The sequence below is a fragment of the Alosa sapidissima genome, chromosome 6, assembly GCF_018492685.1.
Source record: "Alosa sapidissima isolate fAloSap1 chromosome 6, fAloSap1.pri, whole genome shotgun sequence".
In the NCBI taxonomy this organism is placed as follows: domain Eukaryota; kingdom Metazoa; phylum Chordata; class Actinopteri; order Clupeiformes; family Clupeidae; genus Alosa; species Alosa sapidissima.
This window is the reverse complement of record NC_055962.1, coordinates 16442132-16469631: the sequence shown is the minus strand read 5'-3', so window position 1 is coordinate 16469631 and position 27500 is coordinate 16442132. Positions and strand designations below refer to the sequence as shown.

Below are 27500 nucleotides of genomic sequence, written 5' to 3'. Positions count from 1 at the left end.
GGTCGCAGAGGCGGCGACGGCGGCGGCACTGCCAGTGACGGAGGCCGGGGGGGCCATGACCGCTCCGGATGGACGCCGCCCGAACTTGTCGCTGTGCTCGCGGTCCAGCCGCTCCAGCGTGTCCAGCGCGTGCAGGATCTCGGCGCGCGTCATGCCCGTGCGACGCAGCCGTTGAAGCAGGTCGATCTGCTCGATGGTGAAGCGAGGCTCATCTGTGTAGTGAGACATCCTGCAGGAGAGAGAGAGAGATGGAGAGAAGGAGAGAGAGAGAGAGAGATAGATAGATAGAAAAGGACAGACAGACAGAGAGATGTAGGAGGGAGAAAAAGACAGAGAAAGAAAAATACCAGAGAAACAGAAGAGGGAGAAGAAAAGATTGAGGGGACATGAACAGAGAAAAAGAAAGAGAGATACAGAGAATATGGGCAAGAGAGAGAGAGAAGGAATAAGAGAGATAACAAAGGGGGAAGAAAAGAAGAATAAAGGAGAAGACATAGATATGAGTGAGATATGGAGAGAGACAGAGGAAGAGGAAATAAGAACTGTTATGAATACGGGATATTTCTTTCAAGCTGTCGCCCACAAAGCCGAGAGCTCAATACGCCGTGCCCCTGATCCCAGTCACTTCTGATAAATTACCCATCCAGAGCACGTACCTCCAGAGCAGGCGACGAAACACTCACGGAGAGCAATCTGAGCACTTAAACACACACACACACACACACGTACTGTACATACAGAAACACACACACATGTACGTACAGAAACATACACGTAAGCACACATGCATGCACGCGCATGCACGCACGCACGCACACACACACACACACACACAGTCTCCACAAGCCTACCCAATACTGGAATATTCAATGACAGCAAGACTCCATCAGCTGGGGTCTAGACCCCTGTTTTCTTCTCTTCTCTGGAGACTTGTTAAGATCAAATCCAGAGAAATCATGTTTCATGGTCACCGTGGCAACCAGTCACAGAACCAAACAGCAATATTGTAAGCATTGATTAGGTCATACACTAGACCAGGCTACATGATGTGGAGGTTCTCTCTGCCAGACACGACATTGATCCAAACAGCACCAAACTCCACTCCACCCCAAACTGCTCAATGCCAGGGCTGACTTCTCAATCTTCCTCTACCTCTACCTGTCAACATAACTCAAAAATGAAAAAGGCTTAAATGTAATCCCTTTAGCAGCAGCTGCAATGAATAAATGTACTACTTACAAAAGTCCTAATTGGTGAAAATTAGGAACATTGCTATACATGTAAAATGTTATTCTATCACAACTAAAGCAAGATGTAACATCAGACTTCTGAAGTTATTACAAAAATTACTTGATATACCACACAACATGCATTCTAAGGTCTCAATGGAACACAATAGTAGTATCTACGGTATGACTAATGCGGGTCATACAATGAGCACCAGTACCTTAAGTAGAGAGGCAATCCATTGGTTGTTTACAAGAGGTTGGTACTTTAACAAGAAGAAAGCCATCACTCTGGAGCGGGACACTCTGAACTTTCTACTGATGGAATGCTCTCACTGATAATGGATAACTAGTTTAACTTAGTCTGCTAACCTTTAAATGACAAACATGGCTCATTCTTTACCAGCTAGTAACATTTTAAAGGATCACCAGAAGGGTGGGAACTAGGTTTGTTTGTTTAATTTAAGGCCATTTCCGCAACTAAGGCTATTTATAATTAATGGCCAGAGCACTGTGCGTTACAGAAACTTAAATATGTTTTTTAAAATCTATGCTAATAAGATATTCTAAAACCTTAAAAGGTGGGACCTTACTAAAAACATCAGCTATAGAATTTTGATGATAAAATTGTTGTCTTTTGGTTTTCAAGGCAGGGCAACAGATCAAAATATGTCTCACTGACAGAGGCATTTTGCAAAATTGGCATAATGGAGAATCTTCACCACTCAATAGAAAGCTATGAGTGAGTCTTGAATGTCCTATACGGCGTGGGAACTAGGTAGCGTAGTGTCTTAAAGAAGTTATATGAAATGGCCATCTAATAACATTTTGTACAACTGCCACAGACATAGGCCCATACTAAAAACGGTAAGAGGGCATTCCTAATGCAGAAATTCTTATGACCAGGGTGTTCTGGGTAATATCTTGTCTTGTCTTGTATCACAATAGCAAGGTTACGTACAAACTAAAGCTTCACATTCTCCAGGTAAAGCCCTTTAGTCCTCACTGCCTTGCAGGAGCTATTGCTGAGCCTTCAATGCGCGTTCACAATACCACTTGAACTACAGGAAGAAAAAGAGGGACAGGTAAGGCTACACTGTTGCATTGGGTATTCCAAGTATGTGGCTTAGTGACAAACCTGGGTAAGTTAACTCAGAGTAAGTGGTAAACCTCCTAATAGAAGAGCTGTATGGCTTCAAAACAATGCCATAGGGCTCTTGTTAACTTACCCAGGTTTATCACTAAACCACATACTTGGAATACCCCACAAAACAGAACACAACGGCACCCAAGCCAATGAATGACATTTTCTTTGCTGGCTAGAAACAGGGAGAAGAACAATCACAAGAGCTGAAACAATCCCATGCCCTGGTTTTCACTCTGCCATACGGAACAGGCAATTACCATGGTTCAATAATTTAACACCAATGAGAACGGCTATGCAGCCTTCCCATAGTTCTTGATACGGAGAGCGAAAAGTCAAATGGAATCAGTCACAGAGAGGACAAGATGAAGGATGGAGGGATATGACGAGACGAGAGGAACAGAGGAGAGAAAGACATGCTGACTAGCAGAGAGAGAATTGGTGAGAGAATGGCACAGTCCGAGCATACAGCACAAGCTCTGATGTGGCGGTCACACTGTGTCCATGACGACAAGCTGGTGTACCTTGTTTTCTTTCATCCTCCCTCGTTCAGTATCTCCTATATGGGGTAGGCTACACTCTCTGCAAATCCCTCAGAAGCATGTTATCACTACTTCAGCTATAACTAGCTGGCCAGGTCTGATGCAAAAGTGACCGGCTGCCCGGGCAGCATAATGTCATTCAACAACTTCTTGTTCAGAAGCACTTTGTGTTCAGAACTTTGCTACTGCCAGGGTTCTATGCAAACTGTCCACAGAGATGAGCTTACCACTCGCTCACTGGGAGCTAGTTCCTACTCAGTGGTATTTCACAAACAGGCTTGTCTCCAAACAGGTATGGCGTAACTAAGATGGTGATGGTTATGGCATTATTTCAAGCCAAACGAGTTGGTGATTGACATGCTTTATCGTGCATCCGTCACATGCGGTTTGGCCTTGAGGACTTTAAGTCTTGCTATGCCTGAACCCGGCATACCATAATGGCTACTATGTACCATATACTGTAGGCTCATGAATCCCTTTCGCACCGGAGCAACCTACATCTGTCCTCTGCCAAATACAGTTGCATTTTCAGCTCTGAACAAAACCGTTCAGGAATGATTTCAGCAAAAGTGGGACGTGCGTAATGTTTCATTCCTCGGTCGGGACGAATTAAACAGGCATCATGGCCGAATGAAGCCAGACGTTTAAGCCATATAAACTTCCCACAACTTCAATATTTTCCATCAAATCATGAATGGTACTTACAAAAGGTTTTATTTTAGGAAGATTGCTGCTGGGCTATACCAGAGTCTTTCTAATGAGGAGACACAGCACTCAAAAAGTCCTCCATAGAAATGCATGGGGTTAGTTTGTAACACCAATATGGCAGTTGTCTACACATATCACGGCAAAAAATTGACATGTGAATACATTGTGCCAATCATGTGGTGTGTTGTGAATACATCATGCCAATCATCTGTTGTGATCTCAGCGCTAGAGCAAGGTTGGTGTCGTGAAGCCTTTTGCACATTTCTGCCTGAATAGATGTCGATAAGTGCCCAAAAAGCGTTGCAATATGGCCGCCGAGTGGAGGGACTTGCCTAAAAGGACTCTGGCTATATCTCTTAGTAAATGTCTGATAACAAGTCTTCATTCTGAAGCGCATCTCGAGGTTATGAAAATATCTTGCATATGGATGATTCTGACATTTGTATAGCTATAACAGTAAGTGTTCCTATTTATATCATGTTCCTACCGTGCAAAATGTTAATTCACTATGTTTATACATGGGTTAGGCCACTGCACATCCAAATAAGTGCCCTTTATGACCCACATCCCATAACTCTCTATAGGTTGGATGGCAAACATGGCATAACATGGCAAAACTCAATCTCCTACCTAACATCTTTATTCAACTCCTTTTCCATGTCCCATTCCCTTAAATGAGAGATTAATTGACAGAGATCAAGGACAGGGCAAATGAGAGCAAATTACTTTTCTGCCCAGGACCCTCTCATTCAGGAAAGAATATTAGCTATTTGAGTCTGGATCTGTCAAAGGTAAGCCTATCACAATACAGTATTTGTCACACTGGATTGTGGGGAAAATTACCTTATTCAGCTAAAAGACTGCATTCCCCCATTGGTTTGCATGCACATTCAACGAGGGGCATTGCCATGTGATGGTCTTTTTCAAGGGGGTATTGTTACAAGAAGTGTGTGCAGCCAATTGATCGTCTCCAAACAACGTTTATGAGGTTCAACAGATTCAACATTACTACGCCTTTTTTGGCTAATACTGTTTTGAGTGTGGACTCATCTCTGGTGCAGGACATGCTGGTATAAGAACAGTCATGCATAATCGAGGTTTGCTTGTCTGGCAATACTGGCATAGCCTAAGCATATTCCATATGTGAGATACCGAACATGAAAGAGATCTCTTGGTTACGACCATAACCCCACATGGAGGTGCACATCAGTGAACCGGGATTACGGTCGTAACCTAGAGATAGTCTCAGACATTCACTTAAGCACCATTTTTCTCCCATTTCACAACTGAATGCTAGAAACTACAGAACACGAACACGAACACACACACACAATTAGGCTACTGTAGTCATTTAAATAAAGCCTGTCTTGCACCTGGGATATTTTCTATGTAATGCTACACAGAGAGAAAAAAAAATCATTCAAAGAGGAACTGTTTCCACCATAAAAAGGCAACAAAACACATATGAGATGTTTTAAGTGCGACCCAAGGGTTTTGAACATTTGAACAACAAGACGAACCCCTGTACCATTTATATAATGTGGCATCAACCACTATAGACTACAGTGCAAACGTGTCGTTCTACGGTTCTAAGGATGAGCACATCTAGGCTACAATGGGCAAGCTGCCATCACCATTCTTTAATGGTAGTCATACACCAAGTGACAACAGAGAAGCACATTATATTCAATATAAAAATCCCTGAGGGGAAAAACACATTGAAGTCATATGATGGCTACACAACTGCATAATCTAACCATCCGGTAGTATCTGCCTGCAAGCTACAGAGCGGCGCAACGCCCATATTCTGTCCAAAAATAACTGCACACCAGCATCAAATTATCTTCAGGACACACGACCAGAATGCATTGCGAATAATAATAAGGGAAAGATACGCAAATGGCACAAGTAGGACACACCAATTGGTCTTCCATAACCTTCATTTGGAGGTAACGCTGCTCACTGTACAAGGGGAACTCCCAGTTGCTGATGGCTAAAGTTTTCGAAACAATGTCTTTCTGGAAAAAAAAAAAGAAAAGAAAAAAAAAAAAAAACACAGCTTGCAAATGCCAGTTTACCCGTGCAATTCTGACTGCCCACTCTCGCCATATGACTACGACATTCTGCCGTTTGACATGCTGGACACTTAGTTTAATGTAAATTATATCATAGAAGCCATATTTTATTCATGCACATGGAACTCATTTAACACAGTCTGCAAAAAAAGTGACTGTAGCTAGCTGGCTGCTAATTAGCTTGTGAAAAAGGGCATTACCAAAGCGTCAGTCGACATCAATGTCATCATGAAACTTGAATTTAAGTGTTGCACGTATTTGTCAGTGCTTGATGATTAAATTAGATGATGCTTAAAGTTATAATTTGTGCATTCGATGTATACGGTATCTAAATAGACAGCTACAGTAATATCAGCTACCCAGCTAGCCAAATGAACAGCAGCTTGCTGAAGTAATCATGTGTCCTAGCTTGCTAACGTTAATTCAACAATAATGCAATCTTACCTTTTCCTTGAATCTTGTCACAGCCTCAGTGCATCAGATCATGTAACAGCTGCACCAGACAACAAAGTCGGACGGATCCTTTTCTGCAGAACCGTATGACCACCATCAATTTTACAGTTTTGCCCGGCCCTTTTGACTGATTTCAATTTTCAATCAGAAACGAACTGACTTGCCTTTGTCTGACTGACAACAGCCATTTTGACATCAACACCTGGAAATTGTATGATAGCTAAGCGGGAAATGTAGTTCGCCGTATGAGTTTTAGCGCGTCATTAAATGGGTATGGACACTTAACCAAACTACAAGTACCATCGATTTACATAAAACCTGTCCCTCACTGGACTACATGGACATAATCAATATTCTTGCTTTGGTTGCACATATACAACAAATAAACACACATAACACATATACAATAAATAAACGTAACAAGATTAACATTATTTTTGTGTGAACTACGTTTCACATTGTTTTGATAACTGACCTCTTCAAACTCCGTACCACTAGGAGGCTACAAAGTAGTTTCGATAACTTATCATTGTTTGATACAAAACAGATGAAGAAGAATTTCCTACAGGCTTTTGACAATGAAGTTCAGCTAAACAGTGACTGTCAACGAATGAAAAAATGAAATTGGTGAGTTGTGCGCAGCTTTTTTTTATATCTTCCTGATTGTGCCTATAGCAATGACAAAGTTTTGGCCATAGCGTCACTATAAAAATATCTGTTAGCCTAAGTCTTGCAGGTAAAGGTAACTTAGTTAGCTAGCAAGCTAAAGTAACGTTACATGAAAATACAAGTGCACGAGTCTTGCCACATGCTGTGCTATGACATATTTAGTGCTCACTGCGACACTACAATAGTCATCAGTAGGCTACTGTCGAGCATTACATGATTGGTCATAACTATAATTTACCCTACAGTACTGTCTGTCTGGGCATCCGACGTTGCCTTGCAATGTCCTCAAGTTTAAGTCGACTACCATCATGCTGGATTGTGGGCTGGACACAACGTCTGTCCTTCAGTTTTTGCCGCTCCCGCTGGTTCACAGGTGAGACTGACCAAGACTTACCAAAACTTACCAAGGCGCTGTGTCTTTGTACGTCATCACAGGCTATGGTTGATTAATGTGTTTAGTTGTTGTTGTGTAGAATGCAAACAAATACAATATCTAGACTACCTCAGATAGACAAAAAGCGCAGATCGTTATATGTAGTGTATCCTATGTATTATTTGTATGATATGTAGTACTATAGTGATTGTGAGTCTAGTGGCATGCTGTTTTATGTGTGTTCTGCATAAAAGTACACTTTGCAACTGCTTTCAACATCTGTTTGGGGTAAAGGGAACCAGTAAGGGTGTATAAGAATAATGTAAAACTGCTCTTGTTTGCCTTTTGAAAATGCAGCCAGCGGCTCTCCAAACTGCCAGGCTGGGTTTCTAAAGATGGCGCAATAAACCTCGAGAAGGTAAATCATCTAGAGATGGGCCGAATGTTACCAATTATTCCTAATGCTGCAAGGTACTAATCCACGGAACATCATGTTCATTTAACTTCTCTGATTTTAGGAGCTAAAGGAATGCGCAGGGAGAGTTTTTGTTGATTCTCAGCCAGAGTTCTGTCTTCCTGAGGTAAAATTATGAACCAAATCAAGTCTTTTCTGGAAATCAAATTGTTGTCTATACATACACTTATTGTATAGTATTTTAGTAATATGCACTTGATTAATCTACAGAATGGATTTGCGTAAATCTTTTTGTTATTCCCTTACCTTCTGCATGGCATTGGTTGATTTCAGATGTTTATTATTGTCTCCACTTGTAGAAAGAGCTGCTGGACCTGTCTACCGTAGATGTGATCCTGATCTCTAACTACCACTGTATGATGGCCCTGCCTTACATTACAGAACACACAGGCTTCACAGGAACAGTCTATGCCACTGAACCGACTCTACAGATTGGCAGGTGCAGGGATGAGTCCGGACAAGGACACTCTGATCTTTTTATTACTGTTTTTTATATATAATTTATAATCTCTTTCTATCTCTTTTGCTTCTGTTTGTGTGTTCCACTTTATTACACATGATAACAATTTCCTTGAGCTTCCTATCCTTTGCTGATTGTTGTTGATAGGAGCTGTGATTCTTGTGTTTGCAGGTTGCTGATGGAGGAGCTGGTCAACTTCATGGAGCGTGTGCCCAAGGCTCAGTCTGCCACCTGCTGGAAGAACAAGGAAATTCAAAGGTAACTGAGTTCAACTTGTGTGCGACAAAGACATAATAGCTCTCTGCATGCGTCACGTGACCTGGATTGGACCAAAACTACTCTACTGACAGACAGGCTAGAGAGAATAGTATTTATGGTTAAGCTTCTGAGATACGGACGGAAGCCAAATTAAAACCTTGACTCAAATTAAAAACTGACCTCTCGTATGATGCGTTTGTTATGGTTTGCAGTTTAGAATTGTAAACCTATTGAAAGTTATATTAAAGCAAAGATACATTACCAGTAAAAAGCATGTGTTATTGTGTCATTGGATGTAGGTATGAACTGTGTGTGTGTGTGTGTGTGTGTGTGTGTGTGTGTGTGTGTTAGACTGCTCCCCGGTCCCCTGAAGGACGTGCAGGACGTGTATGCGTGGAAGCGCTGCTACAGCTTGCAGGAGGTGAACTCGGCCCTCAGCAAGGTGCAGCTGGTGGGCTACTCGCAGAAAGTGGTGAGTGACTGACGGACAACCATCCCTTGTGTGTCTATCTTAACATTTTTTTAACATTCTTCTACTGTTTCTACTGTCTCTATTGTACAGTGGAGTTTTATTATGTGTATATACTTATATTACTTTTTCTGCTGTTAGTGAATGTTGTGTGTGATGTCTGTATGCTACTGAGACCTTGAATTTCCCCTTGGGGATCAATAAAGTATCTATCTATCTATCTTCTACTTGTACGTTTAGTCACTTTCTCTGACACTTCTATCCAAAACCACTCACAGTCCACCCACATGTCCATCTTTACATTTACATGTATTCATTTAGCTAACATTTCATCCAAAACCACTTACAGACAGTGGTGAGTGACAGACAACCATCCCTGTGTGTCTATCTTTACATTTATATTTACATTCATTAATGTAGCTGACGCTTTTATTCCAAAACCATACAGCCTATACAGCACACATCCTTGTACACTGTGAGATAGCAGGGGGTGAGGTAGCATACTTGTTATTTGTTAAGCTGTGGGTTCCATTCCAGCCTGCTGTGAACTCCCTCTTCTGTTACTTCTTTTGTCACTCTAGGAACTCTTTGGGGCAGTGCAGGTCACCCCCCTAAGTTCTGGCTATTCACTGGGCAGCTCCAACTGGATCATCCAATCGCATTATGAGAAAGTGTCATATGTGTCTGGATCCTCTCTCCTCACCACACATCCGCAGGTGACTGCCTTCCCCATCTGATTCTCTCTCTCTCTCTCTCTCTCTCTCTCTCTCTCTCTCTCTCTCTCTCTCTCTCTCTCTCTCTCTCTCTCTCTCTCTCTCTCTCTCTCTCTCTCTCTCTCTCTCTGTGTATGTGTGTGTGTGTGTGTGTATGTTTGTGTTTGTGTGTGTGTAAAAACCATGTGTCAGTATGTGTCAACGTCATGTCATGTTCTTACTTTGTGCTTTGATTAAGGACAATATATAAACAGTTTTGTTGGTAGACCATCATCATTTGTACCTTTGTAAGCAGTGTGTTGAAAAAACACAGTATTATGTATTTAATCTGTGTGTCCTTACAGCCGATGGACCAGAGCTCTCTGAAGAACAGTGATGTGCTCATCCTGTCAGGCCTCACACAGATCCCCACCGCTAACCCAGATGGCATGCTGGGAGAGTTCTGCAGTAACCTGGGTGAGTGACCTCACCACCGTCCTCTCATTCTCCTCCCCTCCCGTTGTTTTATATCTTCCTCATTCATGTTCCCATCTCTCTGTTTTTTCTCTCGCCCCGTCTTCTATTCATCTTCTTTTCCCCCATATCTCCTTCTCCCTCTCTCTTTTTCCTCTCTCTCTCTCTCTCTCTCTCTCTCTCTCTATATATATATATATATATATAGCCATGACTATCCGTGCGGGTGGTAATGTGCTAGTGCCCTGCCACTCCTCGGGGGTGATCTATGACCTGCTGGAGTGCCTCTACCAGTTCATGGACTCGGCCAACCTGGGCACAGCGCCCTTCTACTTCATCTCGCCTGTCGCCAACAGCTCGCTGGAGTTCTCCCAGATCTTCGCCGAATGGTAAGCAGCCCCATCATGGCACGAACTCGTAAAGTGCCGCAACTGTTCACCTAGGGAATGGACATACAATACATAGAGCAGCGGTTCCCAAACTTTTTTTTCCCGCATACCACCACCTGCATCCTGTAGGTACCACCACCTACATCCTTTCCCGTGTACCACCACCTACATCCTGACACATAAAAACGTTAAAACTCTATTGATGCTTTCCAGGCATCATATTTAGTTAGCCACCCTACATGATAACAAATAACAAAATCAAAATGTGCAACTGGTCTATGAGCTCTCACACTAAAAAAACAGTGTGGAGAGCCACATTATGAAACACAAAGAGAACATAGGCTTAAGATAAAAAAAAAAAAAACATTTTTCACACCTTTCCGACATTGCCCTTTTCATCTAGCGTACCCCCTAGTGAAAGCTTGCATACCACCGGTGGTACACGTACCATAGTTTGGGAATCCCTGACATAGAGCATAGTATATGTTTATAGTGTAGTATACACCTTCTGTTTGTTTTTGAGTATAAACATATTTTAGGAGTGAGTGTTAAAGCAACACCAAAGAGTTTTTTTGTACCTTAAAATAATGTTTCCAAAATTGTTTCCGTGGTTCATCAACTCTTAACAGGGTGAAGGAGGTAGCGGATCTGTAGTTCGATGGAATGAGACATAAGAAACTACAAATTTGACTTGCATGATGTCGCAATACATCGTAATTTCATAAAATCATGCAACATATTCTACCTTGTCTGTGGACATTGTTATTTGCAAAGCCTTTGCTGGATAAACAAATAGCGTGTGTGCGACAGAGGAAAAGTTCTTTGGTGTTGCTTTAATGGATTCTGGTGTCTTTTGGTGAGCGTTAACGCATTCTATATAATTCTAAACGCAATGTAAATGTATGCAAGTATAATACCCACATCCATTCCTTGCTTGTGAAGATCTATCCCTCTGTAGAGATCCCTTGTACTTGAAAGTGAGTTTCATTAGCCCCATCAAAACCCCCACAGGAACATCTGGACAGTTGATAGCGTTAGCTTATGGTTGCTATTAAACTGGACTAGAAGGGTTATATGAGGGAGCTGTGCTCGATTGTTAATTGCCAGATGCTCAGCCTTTGAGTAATCAAGTGTTCAAAGAGATGACGTGGATGAGGTGTCGAAAAATAAGCGTGTGTTTGGGGGCTCTTGTGGGCAGATATTTATAGTTGCAGACATGCAGTTAGGGACGAGCCAAAGTTTCCAGTCAAGGAGTCATGGTGATGAGAAGCTGTGCTGACTGAGAATGTATCAGTCTGTTTATTTCTTAAAGTTTCTCTCTCTCTCTCTCTCTCTCTCTCTCTCTCTCTCTCTCTCTCTCTCTCTCTCTCTCTCTCTCTCTCTCATATCTCTCCTCATGTTTCTCAGGCTCTGTCAGAATAAGCAGTCGAAAGTCTACCTCCCCGAGCCCCCGTTTCCCCATGCAGAGGTAAGGCACCCTCCCATCCCACTCCCCCAACACCTGCCACTGCTGCTTCCCATCTCACTGACAACTGCTCTCTCCATCTTTCAGTGTCTCTCACTTTCTCACTCCTTTCTCAGGTGTCTTTGCACACACTCACACACTCACACTCACACTCACACTCACACTCACACTCACACTCACACACACACACACACACACACACACACACACACACACACACACACACACACACACACACACACACACACACACACACACACCTCACTCTCTCTGTGCCCTGTGTCCAGCTGGTCCAGACCAATAAGCTGAAGCACTACCCCAGTATCCACGGCGACTTCAGCAGTGAGTTCCGGCAGCCGTGCGTGGTGTTCACTGGCCACCCGTCGCTGCGCTTCGGCGACGTGGTCCACTTCATGGAGCTGTGGGGCAAGTCCAGCCTCAACACCATCATCTTCACTGGTCAGTTCACTTCAGCACCCACGGCTGTACAGAGCATCATGCACAACACAGATCGCAGCAATATCCACAGCACGCGACACACACAAACATCAAGGTCAACGTCAAAGTGAACTGTATTGGGGGCGCTGTGGCGCAGCAGGCTGCAGTGCCCGTACCATGTACCTCTGAGTGCCCACAGGGACCCAGGTTCGAATCCGACCTGCGGTCATTTCCCGATTCCCACTCCATCTCTCTCCCACTTACTCCCCATCACTCTTCACTGTCCTGGCCAAATAAAGGCAAAAAAGCCCCAAAAATATACTTTAAAAACAAAGTGAACTTTATTGTCAGTTCTGCTATATGCACAAGACATAGAGAGGATTGAAGTTGCGTTTCTCTCAGGCCCATGGTAGGGTAAAACAACAATAATGATACAATAATACAGCGTCAATGGAAGAGATCACCTTTTAATTGGACAAACACAACGAACACTTACAAAAACGATGACTTGCACAAAGATAAACATAAACTTTCAGAGCAGCCTAGAAAACAGGTGACCTCCAAGTTCAACTGGAGCAAAGAACAATAGCAAAGTGTGTGTGTGTGTGTGTGTGTGTGTGTGTGTGTGTGTGTGTGTGTGTGTGTGTGTGTGTGTGTGTGTGTGTGTGTGTGTGTGTAGGCTCTCGTGGGCAGATATTTATGGTAGTAGTTGCAGACTTGCAGTTAGAGAAGAGCCAAAGTTTCCTGTCAAGGAGTTCATAATCATAATCATTCTGTTCATAATCATAGCTGTCACCATAACACTGTCCACTGCAAGATGTAATTCAAAGTCTAGAAAAGTCTAGACAACTTGTGAGCTCAGGGTGTTTATTTACTTATTTGTTTATCTGTCATCACAGAGCCAGACTTCTCCTATTTGGACGCGCTGGCCCCCTACCAGCCGCTAGCCATGAAGTGTGTGTACTGCCCCATCGACACACGCCTCAACTTCCACCAGGTGTCCAAGCTGCTCAAGGAGGTGCAGGTAAGCTGCTGCTGGGCATGCTCCCTCTGGGTCCTAAAGCCCATCGCTTCACTTACTGCGGATTCTGAGCAGGATGGATGGACCACATCGCACCTACTTTTAACTCTTCTTCTAGTCTTCTTCACAGTTGTTCAGTCAGTGGTGCTGTTAGATTTCTGCCTGCCTTCCTCCTCCAGTTCTTTTGCGGTATTCACCCAGTGATTATATTGACTTGCACACTTTATCCCTCTGTAAATATTAACACCACTCTGCCGCTCTGTAAGTCTTTGTTCAAGTTCACCTCAGCGATCGGCATGGTTTTAAATCCCTGTTCACCTTCTTGAACTCTACTACTCTCTCGTTCCCCTTTTGTGTACTCAAAATCTGTCAGACATCATGCCTTCTCTTCTAATGCCATTTTGTATTTCTCAATTTGTTTGTTTTTCTTTGCTTGCTTCTCTTTCTCCTGCCCCTCTTCTGCTCTCGCTCTCTCTCTCTCTCTCGCTCTCTCTCTCTTCATCCCTCCTCTCTCTTTCGCTCTCTCTCTCTCCCTCCCTCCTTCTCTATCTCTCTCTCCTCCTCCTCCCTGGTAGCCTCTGCATGTGGTGTGTCCAGAGCAGTACACTCAGCCTCCCCCCAGCCAGTCCCACCGCTCGGACCTGATGCTGGAGCTGCAGCCGCCGCCCATGGCCTACCGCCGCTGCTCCGTCCTGGGCCTGCCCTTCAGGAGGAGATACGAGCGCATCCACATCCTGCCCGAGGTGAGAGCGGGAGGGAGAGGGGGACGGAAAGAGAGAGGGGTATACATACATACATACATACATACCGGTACACATACATACATACATACATACATACATACATACCGGTACACATACATACATACATACATACATACATACCGGTACATATACATACATACATACATACCCGTACATATACATACATACATACATACATACATACATACATACATACCGGTACATATACATACATACATACATACATACATACCGGTACATATACATACATACATACATACATACATACATACATACATACCGGTACATATACATACATACATACATACATACATACCGGTACATATACATACATACATACATACATACCCGTACATATACATACATACATACATACATACATACATACATACATACATACCGGTACATATACATACATACATACATACATACATACCGGTACATATACATACATACATACATACCGGTACATATACATACATACATACATACCGGTACATATACATACATACATACATACATACATACCGGTACATACAGTATACATACATACATACATACATACCGGTACATATACATACATACATACATACATACATACATACATACCGGTACATATACATATATACATACATACCGGTACATATACATACGTACATACGGAAATACATACCAGTACATGTACATATACATACGTACATACGGTACATACCGGTACATACTGTGTGTGCATACGGACATACAAACAGTACACACACACACACACACACACACACACACACACACACACACACACATACATACCTGGCCTGCAAACTACACTGCTGCCGAACGAACGACGTAGGTCATAGAAATTGAAGCAGGGAGAGTAATGTGAAGAGAGTAATGTGAAGGACAATTGAACGTGAGCAGAGAGAGAAAGCTGCTGATGTGTGACCAGTCCGTGCTCCTCTGTACTGGACATAACGTGTCTGAATTGCAGGGGGTCAGCAGTGTAGTTTGCAGGCCGTATTAAGGCAGGGCAGGATTATTGAGTTATTGAGTATGTGGCAAGGACACGCCTTGTCCATTCTGCCCAAATCAGCAGTGGCTTATGGGTAGATTTCCCAAAGCTTTAACCCCCTCCCCCCACCCTGCCATCCTAACAGCTAGCCAAGTCCCTGGTGCCCAGCGAGATTAAGCCGGGTATCTCCGTGGCAACTGTATCGGCAGTTCTGCATTCCAAGGACAACAAGCACATCCTTCAGGTGGGTGTGTTTGATGGAATCTTTTTTTTTTTCTAAGATTGATTGCTTTGTTACTATGTGAGTCAGCAGTGTGTGTGTGTGTGTGTGTGTGTGTGTGTGTGTCTGTCTGTCTTCATTTTGAGGCTCTGCATACACTGCATCCTTAACCACCTCTGTTTTTACTCTCTCTGTCCCCAATACAGACTCTCTACAGACACATAACGCACCTATTGCTCACTCACTGAAATGCAATTTTATAAGATGGATTGAGAAGAAAACATTAGCTGTTAAATAGCCCTTCTCTTGTCTTGTTCATGTTGAATTGAAGTTTAACTTAAGATCTGCTCTGATCTGAAATAGGTGAGATCTCAAGGGCTGATTTATTTCTTGTAAGACAAAACATTTTTGAGACCCGTCTGTCTCTGTGTCTGTGTGTGTATGTTAGTGTTTAACTCTGTGTGTTTGTGTGTGCATAGGCATTATTAGTTATTAACTCTGTGTGTGTGTGTGTGTGTAGCCTGTACCGAAGCCAGTCCCGGTGCCCCCCACTAAGAAGCGTAAGCGTGTCCAGGAGGAGCCCCCCGAGCGTCTGGCCCCCAAGCCCCTCCTGAACGGAGCCGTGCCCCTCGACCCCTTCCTGGCCACCCTGCACAAGGTGAGGAGCCAATCACAGCACAGCACAGACAGACAAGAGCGCTCCAGTAAGGGTCAGGGGCCGTATTCACAAAGAATTTTAAGGCTAAAAGTAGCTCCTAACTGGCGAATTTAGGAGCAACTCCTAAAAATAATGGGCGTGTCACTCCTAACTTTAGGACTCCTAATTTTTTTCACTAAAAGTAATTCACAAAGTATTTTAGACCTAAAAGTAGCACCTAAGTCTGGGACAGCTTAAAAGAAGTCGAGGGGACTCCTAACTCACTAAGACCTATTCACAAACCCTTTTTGTGGCATTTCACGTTGCGATGTTTTGAAATGCGTATGTGGCTACAGGAGCTTCCAATCGCGAGGGAACAATTTTGCATTGTAGGCATATAAAGGTCACCAACAACAACCAAAACTACGCATTGTCAACATGTAAATTAAATGTAATTTTTCATTGTGAATCAAATTAAAATGTTCTCCTCTTTGCAAACGTAGGCATAGGCTATGGTGACAGGTTAATTTAATAATGTTGCAAAGATACTGGATCAATCTGCATGTTTTATTAGGCTACTAGGCTATTTGTTTTGCCTTAATCTTGATTCATTTAGGCCTTTTTATTCAGTTATTCATCATCTTCCATCCTTGTGTAGCGCACTCATTCTCAGACCTGTCACCTGTCACTCATCATCGTAAGGGAGGTGTTTGGAATCAATCCCGCGTTACAATCATCAGCCAATCAAGGTGGTCACTTCAGTCAAGCTCGTGCATGAGTAATGACTCATCCATAGCAACGAAGACTCACTCTTAGTTTAGGAGGTTCATTTTTCCTTACTAAGAGTAGGTCTGAAAGGCTTTGTGAATAACTTTTAAGAGAAAACTCCTAGCTAAAATCTTTTAGTGCGATTTGGGAGTACTCCTAGTGGTAAGATAAAAGGCTTTGTGAATACGGCCCCAGATCTCTGAGCGGCATATGGCTAACCTGGAAGTACATACCACCAAAGCCGGAAGTGACCTACTAGACATGCCCCATTGATCTGCCAATCCACAGCATGGACAGCCAAGCATGATGACGACTACACGACATGCCCACTTTGCTGACCATCCTTTCAAATCAGATGTGCTCCAAAGTTTCTCCAAGGTCAAAACATTTACTATGAACTGTACACTGGCTCCTACTGCCTGCAATGCCATATGCCACTCAGAGATCGAACCCCCTCTTGACCGGTCCCAGCTACAGCCAAAGAGGTGCTGTCTATCCTTGTAGTGTGTGTGTGTGTGTGGGTGTGCGTGTGTTAGTGGGTGGGTGTGCGTGTGTGTGACTCGATTGCCCAAAGGGGTAGAGGTTTGTGTAAGAGTGCAGATATCTTGGTGTCAGTTTTGATGATGATGATGGTACTATACACAACATTGTCTCTGTTACATAATCCATGCTATGAGACTCACAGCTTGAGACATTATGCCTTGGGTGACTCATGCATGATGGATTAGTCATCTTCCGTTATTTTGTTTGTTATTCTTATCTAGAAGAAGAAATATGATGGCCTGTTGCTAGAGATGAGATTCTGACTGAAATCGTGAATAACTGCGAGGTAAAAAAAATGCCATACTGTAGGTTACTTTATAATCCAACTTTTTGGAAGATACAAAATTCCTGCAGGCCATAATCAGTGGGGTTCATGCACACACACACACACACACACACACACACACACACACACACACACACACAGTACACACACAAATACTGCATGCTCATTCCAGACGATGTCTTTCTCAAGTTTAAAGGAATGCCGTTCTTGTTGAATAATGAAAGAATTAGACAAATCATGGGGAGATGAATAAGTTAGAACGAAAGTAAAGGAACTTGGGAGGAGAAGTAAAGTTGAAAGGAGAGAATAATGTCTCTGAGAGGACTGAGTACAGCGCTTAATTTGCCCCTCTGTCCCACAAGCCTTGTTCTGGCTGGTTGCCACGGTCGCACTCAGAGTATTGATCAGGCACTAATTAATCAGGAAGTAAAATGCTTCCCGCTGTTTTCTTTTCCTCTCCTCATGCAGACTTTTTTAAGGACACAGGGAAATGGAGGCTAGAGCTACACACCAGTACTGAGACTGAGTAGGCGAGAGTGCATCTCTGTACACACACACACACACACACACACACACACACACACACACACACACACACACACACACATACTGCCTCACTTAAGGAGTTTCAGACTTAGTCAACATACACATACACACTCCTAATCTCACACACACATGTCCATGATTTATTTCTCACACCACATAAGGACTTTCAGACTTGGTGAACACGCACACACTCCTAATCTCACACACACATGTCCATGATTTATTTCTCTCTCTCCCTGCCATACATTTACATACTGTACACTCCATCTTTGTTCTCTTGCTCACTAGCACACACACACACACACACACACACACACTCTTCCACTCTCTCACACACACAGAAGTGGCCTCTCTCACACCCGCGTACTTTAATCACCCCAGCTGACGTGCTGCTGCTGCTGCTGCTGCTGCTGCTGCCCCTCTCAAGGTTACCCCTGCATGGCGTTAATTAGATGCCCTTTGAAGGGGGGGGGGGGGGGGGGTTATTGCCGGCGCAGCACTTTCCCCTTACCTCCTCCTCCTCCTCATCAGTGCGAAGAAGTTTCCGGACCTCGCTGCATACTCATGCTGGAGGAGGGAGGGAGGATGGAAAGACCTCTTCTCCTCCTTCTCTTTCTTCTTATTTTCTGTTCTCTCTCTCTCTCTCTCTCTCTCTCTCCCTCTCTCTCCTGCTTTCTTTTGCAGCACGGCAGACTGAAAGTCAAATTAAACTTCTCTCTAGTTCTCTCTCCTCACTCTTTGCATTATGTATGAGCAGAGTAGATTGTGTGTGTGTGTGTGTGTGTGTGTGTGTGTGTGTGTGTGTGTGTGTGTGTCTGTCTGTCTCTCTCTCACACACACAGACACAGTGACTGCAGGAGAAGTACCGGTGTACCAGGTGTTTTACTATAAGCTTTCCTCTACTGCAGGAAGTCTACAGATTGGAAACTCCCTTTCCACGACTGCTTATGTGAAACAGTCGGACAGGTTCTCGTTATGCAACGGACGCACATGTTCAATAGTTAATAGGAGGCTGAACTGCAAGCAGGACGCTGTGGGAAGACGTCAGCTGGTGCTTCTCACATTGCAGCCTTATCCTCAGAAACCATGAGCAGGCTTTTAGCCTTAGCACACATAAACTTTGTGCCATATTCAGCTGGCATTCTTTCATCTCTCTCTCTCTCTCTTTCTTTCATTCTTTCTTTCTCTCTCTTTCACTTTCATCTCTTTCTTTCTCTCTCTTTCATCTCTCTTTCTTTCTCTCTGTCTCTCTATCTCTCTTTCATCTCTCTTTCTCTCTTTCATCTCTCTTTCTCTGTCTCTCTATCTCTCTTTCATCTCTCTCTTTCATCTCTTTCTCTCTGTCTCTCCCTTCCCCTCCTCTCTCTTCTACTTTCTCTTTTATAAGTTGAATGATTCTGAAAGTGCAGTGGCCCCCTCCCGCCTCTCGCCCCTCCTAGGGTGGGTCTACTGATGGGGGAAGGGAGCTATAGGTCTAAAGATGCCAATGCGCAAAAGAAAGTGTGGACTCGTATAAATGCACTGGGCCTTTGCATTGGATCTAATAGGAACAGTCTGCTCTGCAAGAGCTCCTGTTATTACACTTCCCTTTCCCACTGTCTGCACCAACTGTTAAGATGGAAAGAATTCTACTTTTTCCATACATTTATTAAATGCATTAATTTAACATTCACAGCCAACGGTGGGGGTAAAAAAAAAATCCTTTGATCATTTCATTCAAAATTCATCAGAGCCTCTTTGAGCAGCAAAGATCTTTTCTTTTTAATCATTCATATACTAAGGATTTGCCCAAAAGCAGCTTTGGTCAGTGAGTGGCCATGGGGAAGACTTGTAGACCATTGCTAAATTTGCCTAATTTCCGAGAAATCAACTCTTCTGGGAATTCTGGGATGTCCTAACATAGCTGTCCCCATTTTGAGTGAGTTTTGCCACAGTGTCCTGATTGGATTAAGCCTAAGTGGAATTTAACCACTCAAAATAGTACATTTCCCCACCCACACTTCATTCTGTCATTAATTAACTTTTGTGCTAGGATGCTCTTTGCCCGCAAATCACCTTCCCCCTTTTGATTTTACGATGTATGGTCCCTTTGTGTTGCCATAGTGGGTGGAAAAAAGTTGCACTACCACGCAGACAACATCGACTGACTGCCCACCATCAACTAGCACATTCTGGCTTCTGCTGCTAGTGCTCTATGCGGTGAAAACCAAACGTAGTGAGATCATCTCTGGCTCTATGATGCAGTATCTTATGGGCTTGGACATCCAGTAGCAGTCAACAGACGGTGTGCATGGCAGCGCGTGCTTTGAAGTCTGCTGGGTGTGCATTCGCCCCTAACTCTAAAGCTTATTGGAGGACTATGATGATTTTCAAGGTTCTAGTCACTATGTGTGTACACTGACTGACAAGACATAGCAGAAGTTGGCTGAGGGATATAGATTGTGTCAGTGCCGAACAGGTAACATTGGACAGGAAGTGAGCAGAGGAACATGTGTGGGGCTCAGTTTAAATGAAAATGCTATGGTGCAACCTAAAAGTGTCACTTATGCAGGACACTCCAGAATTTACTCGGAGGATTGGACTAAAATATCCCTTAGCAGTTATTATTATGACTGCCGCGCTAGCGAAGCGAAGGTTTAGTCAGTTTTTTTTTTTTCTTCTTTATTTATTTCTTTAGTAATTTTGTGTCACTGAAAGAACGGGGTGCACAAAACTTGGTGGGCATGTAGCTCCACACGGATGACACGGAACCATTGTTTTTTGTTTTGGTCCATCGCCCACCCGCCGTACAAGGCCCCCTGACATGTTCATTATGACGCCCTCTGAATGGTCTGTAGATGGTCGGACACAGTTTTCTGTGATATCTCGAGAACCGTAGGGCCTAGTAGGATGAACAAATTATTTTTGTATGGTCAACAGGGGCCGGGTCAACCAATCCCATATTCACTCATTTGAGGTATTGCGCCACCTAGTTAAAAATGAAAAGGCAAAAACGAGGCATTGTAATCGCAGGTATCTTTGGCTGACAGGTTCAAAACTGCATGAAGTGTAGGATCATTATGACACCATCTGAATTTCGAGGAGTTCTGTTCATGGGGGTCCATATCAGCTACACACACATGCACATAAAGACACACGTATGCACACACACGCACAGACACACACACGCACACGCACACATAAAGACACACACGTTTTTTAATGTTTTACTATTAAAAAGTGCCAAACTGCCAATAGCTTATTCAGGTTGCTCAGACATTTCCGAAGCATCCAGAGACTTACTCTTCCTGCATTAAGATTTGATAAAATCTTCCTTGTCCCACAGAAAGAAAAAAAAAACACTTGACTGGCCAAACCACTTACCCACTGGCCACTTACCACTTAGCAGTACATAACCCAGATCCACTCCAACTATGCACACGCCACTGACCTTTCACTTACGCATTGATATTACCTACCTGTCATGTGCATTGTAAGCATAAGTAGCTGATTAGCTTCTGGTGTCAGCCTTAATTAAAAACATATCGTTGCTGATACTCATGTTGTTTCAGTTAGAGTAGGCTTCCTATTCTGTGACACTAATTCTGAAACACTTTTTGTCACACTCTATAAGTCTTACTTTACATTACATCACGTTACTCTATAAGTGTAAGGAGCTGAGAGTCACATGACTTCCTGAAATTAGCCTTTAATATCATTGCTAATATCTCAGTGATCTGCCAGTCTTAAAAATGATCCTGTTCTCACACTGTCCTCTCATTGACCTGCTGTAGTGTAATGCCTTTTCCGTCTTGTTCAACTTTTGTGCCTGTGTCCATTGGGGAGAGGGTAGATATTCTGTTTGATTGTCCTTTAGAAGGGTTCCTTTACTTGCCTTCTGAAAGCACCTGAAAGCACCCACTGGGATAAAACACAAGTGGTTGCTCCTCGACGTGTTTTTGTCATTCCTTGAGGCAATTTTCATTTCTGAATAACCTTTAGGAGACGCTTAAATCCTTTCCTGCCAAGGATGTCTTCTCCTTTTATAAACAGCTCTATGTGGACTATTAACCTTAAAAACACACACACACACACCCCCAGAAGAGCCCTTAAGAGTGTTCTCTCCTCACGTGCCCTGGGAGAAAAGTCTCCTCTGCGCCGCAGGCGAGAACGGCAGCTCCGAGCTGTAGGCATGCCAGGCCCCGGTTAAAAAAAAAGAGAGCGGGACACTCATTTATTATCCGACGGCTCGCCCGAGACACTAACTGTGGGGGTAATGAGGGACGTGCAGCCCTGGAGAGAGCATCCACCGCCCCTCCCCTCTCCCACATCACCCTGCTCGGTCTGGAGAATCCACTGAAGGATCGTTGTGCCACGAAGTAATACAGTGAAATGAATATCCCAGTAGGAGGAGAGGGAAAGGAGTGGGTAATGCACATGGGAAGAGTGATTCAGCTGAACAGACAAGACTTCTTTTAAATATGTGAGGAGTGGCAGACCGAATGGAAGGATGCGAGGAATGTTCCAGCGGAATTATGGGAGGTTTTAATGGAATGCGGGTGGTAATTGGTTCTAATGTGGCGTCAATTAGACACCATTACCCTCAGGCAGCTAGAGGAGAGAGTGGTGGGATGTTGTGCTATCAAAGAGTCAAAAACATCACATGCTGGGGTGAAACCAGACAGACTTGTGATGCTTTGTAGGAAGCGGGGGGGAAAAGTGAAGCCAATGTGACTTTTTCATACTATGCTTTTCTGTAGAAAGACTGATTAATGGCCTTTGTGCCATAACACAGCTGTGAATACTGTGCTTTGTGGTGTGGTTTAAAGAACCAAATGCTAAGTCTCCATTAGACCCATGATTTCTCCTTCCCTGACTTGGCAGCACGGCATAGTGGAGGTGAAGGTGGAGGAGACGCCGGACGGACACATCCTGCACCTCCAGGCGGAGGACACGCTCATTCAGCTGGAGGAGGACGGCACACACATTGTGTGCGACAACAACGAGCCGCTGCGCACCACGCTGCGAGACCTGGTGCTGCGTTTCCTGCAGAAGTTCTAGAACGAGTTCTAGAGCTGAAACGGTCACACGGAACATGAATACGTGCTGTTTCGGATCATGTGATGTGTTCTACTGACCAGGCCAGGACCAAGGGTATCAAGGATACCTATGTTTTTGTGTTAAAATTGTGCTAGTTTCTTTGTCTTCGGTATCATAGCATGTAGGCTAGATGTTTTTTTTTATATCTATAAATGGTCTTTGCCAGGATCTTGTGTATATGTTTTCCCCTTTTTATAGAGCAGTGTAAGTAAAACAATGTAATCCTCTTGTAATAAAACACACTATTTGGTCATTTGGTGTGATTATTTTGGCTGCAGTGAAAATAGTTGTCAGGATAACCTCATTTTGCAGGTATTTTTTCCCCCTTAAAATGTTTGGCTTGGTACAGTCATGCTCCAGTTCCACCAGCAGAGGGCAGAAACAAGACGTTCGTGGCAGAGCCATATCTGCGGCTCTGAGTGGTTGTCGACCTCGGACGCAAAGCTACTGTACACGCATTAAAAGACAAGGCTGTCTAAATTTGCTTAGAATGAGAGCGTTTGAATAGCCGACAAAGATTCCAAGTGAGCTAGTGGTGCCTTACTGTTCAGCAATCACATTTGCAAGATGGTCTGAAAGTTTGCATTGTGGCTCTCATCTTTTGAGAAGATGTAACACATATAGGCCTATAGGATGTAATGGGGCCGCACATCCGACACTACAATGTCCAATGCTCTCGAGTAAAGGCGAACTGATGCTTTTTTTCATGGGCGAATTGGTGAAGGAACCTGTACAAACCTTATTTCTATTTTTTTTTATAAATCCATGTGAATGAATGTTACAATGTGAGATCGAGTCATCGTGTCCTCACACCTTGACGTGGCTGTATTGATGAGGCAGGCATATCTTTTGTGAACATTTGTGAAAGTGAGTGGGTTAAAAAATTGCACACATTCTGTCCTGTCCCCATTTTCCCCAGCGCTGGGATCAGGCCGCGGGCCCCTGCTCTGGGACTCCCTGGCGCTCGTAGAGGGGTGTGGTAGGCAAGACCGCCTTCTCCTTCAGTGATGTCAGTATTTTCAGGCACAACACCCCGAGTTTCATTCCCTCTCTCCGGACACTCGCTCCATGTCTTTCCCCCTTTTTCCCCCTTTTCTCCCCCTCTCACTAGCTAGTCAGTAACCAGTAGTCCTGCGGTCACACCAACATGAAATAGACTAGCCTACTAATCAAACTGATTAAATGACCCAATTAAATATGAATAACAAATTAAAGCCAGTTATGCTTTCAGGTTACAATGCTTACAAAGGACTTCAGTCAATAGACCTCAACAGATGCTATTTTATGTTTGATAACTGTGGGACACAAGTGAGTTTAGGGCAATCACAAATTCAAACAGACATCATTTTTAAAACAATATGGAGGACTTTAATGTTTTACTTGGGCAGGCGTTCAATGATCAGTTCTTTTAATATAGTCTGGCGTGTCATTTCTTCAGGACTGGACCTGTCCATGTAGCAGTAGTGGGAAGGGTGTTTTTTTTTTTTTTTTTGGTGTGTGTGTTTAAGGGAGGGGGGGAGGAGGGGGAAGCTGTAAAGAACCAGCTGTGACACTGTTCCCCCTGGGGTAAATGTGTTGGGGAAAGGGGGGTGTTAGTAGGATGACCTAGCTACCTTTGTTTCTCAGCAGGGATCGGCACGTGAGACAGGGAAAATAATTTGACTGGGAGTTGAGGAACTCATTGTTGTTTGTGTATCTGACCAATTACCATCTCTACAGTATAGTTATTTGAGGGGTTACATTCTGACAGCCAAACATGGCAATACCTCATCCACTGATGTATTGAAAACAAAATATACTGCTCAAAGAAATTAAGGGAACACTTCAATCATACACTGGATCAGTACTCTGACACTGTTTGGCTCTGAGCACAAGTAAAACTTTTGAGGCGAGTGTTTTATTTTGTGTAAAACTGTCAGACATTCTGTGAATGTAATTTGAGAATGGAGAAAAGGGTGGAAGTAAAAATGTGTTTTAACAATTGTGGAAAACTGTAAGTGTTCCCTTAATTTTTTTGAGCAGTATATATTATTTGACCCAAAGTGGTGTGTGACTGATTAACAAGCTCAAGAGTTAAATTAGTTTGACAATTACATTTCAGTGTTCTGAACTGATATTGTCGAGTTGATTGACAGCAAATACACCACCCACACCCTGTATATGATGTGAATGTGAAACAAGCTGAACAGAAAACTAGATTTAAGTGCATTTGTACTGAAGCAGACCAGGCCCTGGTAACAGAACTTGTCTAAGAGAACTTGCCATCTAATCATTGCAGCCTCAGAGGGCAGGCCTGTGATCTGGCAAGTCATGGATGAAATTAAACTCTCTTTAAAAACCATCCTCGGGGGCAGGTGTGTGTGAGTGTGTGAGTGTGTGAGTGAGAGAGGGGGGGGGGGGGTGATGAATGGGTTACTATGGGTGGGAAGAATGAGAGAGGGAGGTGGAGAGGGCTGGACTGTGTTTAGAGAACACCCCTCACCTCCTCCCCCGCTCCACACCACATGGAATCTCTTCAGAGGCAGCAGCAGCAACGGTGCATTCAGCAGAGGTGCGTCAGCAGTGCTAGCACCTGTCCAACCAGATGATACAGGTAGGAGGAGAGGAAGATGTGCGGGAGAGAGAGAGGGAGGGAGGGAGGAGAGAGAGAAGGAAGGAGGGAGGGAGGGGAGAGAGAGAAGGAAGGAGGGAGGCAGAGAGAGAGAAGGGACAGAGAGAAGGAAGGAGAGAGCGCGGCTGATGTTTAGTGGAAAAGACAAGTGAGAGGAGGAGTGGGGGGAGGATGGTAGCATAAGCCAAATTACCCTCAGTGTCTAAATTTGGTTGACATTCTTCATTTCATTACATTACCGGCTGTCTTGTCAAATGGGGAAATGAAGGAGAAGAAATGAGATTCTGGCAGCGCCTTTCCGTTTTCCCTCCTCTGTCCCCTCCTCCCCCCACCCACCCGTCTCCACCTCCTCCTCCTCCTCACTCCCCCACCTCCTCCAGCTTTTGCAACTCTGGGTTAAGAATGCTAGAATGCTGTTGCCAAGAAGTGTTCAAGATTAGTCCAAGAAGTACACAGGACCACACCTATGATAAAAAAAACGGCCAGTTTGGAGATGACCAGGCGGAACAAGTTTGCTGAAAGTTAACGTACAGTGAATGCTGGGAAGAAGGGGGTGGGGGAGGGGGCTGTGATTCTGTTACACACGCATACACATCGTTTTACACGAATAAACACCACAAACAAACAAAATTAATCGCCAAGTAAGATCCATCATCAGTGCTTTTTCATATACAAGTAGAATATATAAAAATCATAACACGACCTTTAAAAAAAAAAAAAAAAAAAAAAAAATTACAGTTACAATTCCAAGTACATCGGACATGGTCCATTTGTCCTTGCACTCGGTTTTCTCCCAACATCCTTTGCTGCATCTCCCAGAGGAGGCCTGACCGCCCCAGCCCAGCTCCGTAGGGTCAGAGGTCAGCCATGTTGTGTCAGTTCAAAATGCTCAGTATTCTCTGCCAGCACGTCCGACGGCCTGTTTAGTGTACTGATATCAGCTTTGTTAAGCCAACAAAAAGTGATGCAGATGCAAAACTGTAGTGGTTGCCAATGGAAGTACACAGAAGCCGACATGAGAAAGAAGGGGGAAAAAAGGCAGCAAAACAAAAATGAAATACACAAATAAAGATATTTTTTTCTGATGGCAACAGTTTCTTTTCTTGTCCAATATTACAACTCCCATTATGAGTAGAGTCTGAGAACATCACTCACATATGCTTTCCTACATGTAGTCCAGTATGCCCCTTCTCTTATGATCCGTACCAAATTAAATACTCCATCTCCCATCATCCACTGCAGCAGAGTCCTCTGCAGTGTCCATGTGTGCTAAATGAACTTGAAGCACTTGGTCTTATCGTGGGGCAGGCGCGTTTTGAAGAGCACCGAGTCCACACGGAACTGTGTGTAGAGCAGGGGCATGTAGCCGTACACCTTCACAAAGAAGTTGATGCACTTATGCCGCTCGTGGAAGTGCGAGTCGTCGTGCGAGAGCGCCTGGGGGCAGCCAGGGCAGCGGAACGTCCAGCGAGAGGTCACCTGAGGCAAGAGCGTGGGAGAGAAGAGAAGTGCTTTGTTATGACTGTTTATGACTGTTTCACACAAGACATTGCTTTGGCAACACTCCTGTACAGGCATAGCCATGTAGATTTGTATGGGTAGAGACTAGGAAACCAAAGAGACAGAGACAGGATGAGTGGGAGTGGGTGAGAGAGAGAGATAGAGAGAGAGAAAAAGAGAGAGAGATGAAAACTATAATGCTTTTCACTGCT

General features: G+C 43.8%; 3 protein-coding genes across 7 annotated transcripts in view; 1 reads left to right on the top strand and 2 right to left on the bottom strand.

Moving 5' to 3' along the window:
• The window catches only part of hmbox1b (homeobox containing 1 b), a 29357-nt gene extending 22987 nt beyond the window's left edge, over positions 1-6370 (bottom strand). For 2 of the 4 annotated variants that reach the window (XM_042095649.1, XM_042095650.1), the window contains exons 1-2: positions 6140-6370; positions 1-229 (exon numbers count right to left, since the gene is read on the bottom strand). The exon at positions 1-229 is cut by the window's left edge and continues 356 nt beyond it. In XM_042095649.1, the coding sequence (XP_041951583.1) occupies positions 1-228 (228 nt within the window). In that variant the 5' untranslated portion in view covers position 229; positions 6140-6370. The remainder of the gene's footprint in view (positions 230-6139) is intronic. The other 2 variants (XM_042095646.1, XM_042095648.1) reach the window with 1 other exon arrangement.
• Positions 6371-6656: 286 nt separating this feature from the next.
• Positions 6657-23430, top strand: ints9 (integrator complex subunit 9). Of its 2 annotated transcripts, none has more exons than XM_042094964.1 (17): positions 6657-6775; positions 7063-7190; positions 7548-7608; positions 7709-7771; positions 7965-8104; positions 8297-8383; positions 8735-8855; positions 9434-9568; positions 9910-10021; positions 10227-10407; positions 11815-11875; positions 12160-12331; positions 13210-13334; positions 13907-14074; positions 15244-15342; positions 15839-15976; positions 22962-23430. In XM_042094964.1, exons 1-17 carry the CDS (start codon positions 6767-6769, stop codon positions 23136-23138), a joined length of 1977 nt encoding a protein of 658 aa, XP_041950898.1. In that variant the 5' UTR covers positions 6657-6766; the 3' UTR covers positions 23139-23430. The 2 variants fall into 2 exon arrangements, with proteins under 2 accessions (XP_041950898.1, XP_041950899.1); XM_042094965.1 differs by lacking the exon at positions 22962-23430 and adding an exon at positions 17488-17548.
• A 1092-nt stretch (positions 23431-24522) lies between these two features.
• Positions 24523-27500, bottom strand: part of extl3 (exostosin-like glycosyltransferase 3) — a 40671-nt gene continuing 37693 nt past the window's right edge. Inside the window, exon 6 of the mRNA XM_042094963.1 lies at positions 24523-27267. Coding sequence (XP_041950897.1) covers positions 27058-27267 — 210 coding nt within the window. The 3' untranslated portion in view covers positions 24523-27057. The remainder of the gene's footprint in view (positions 27268-27500) is intronic.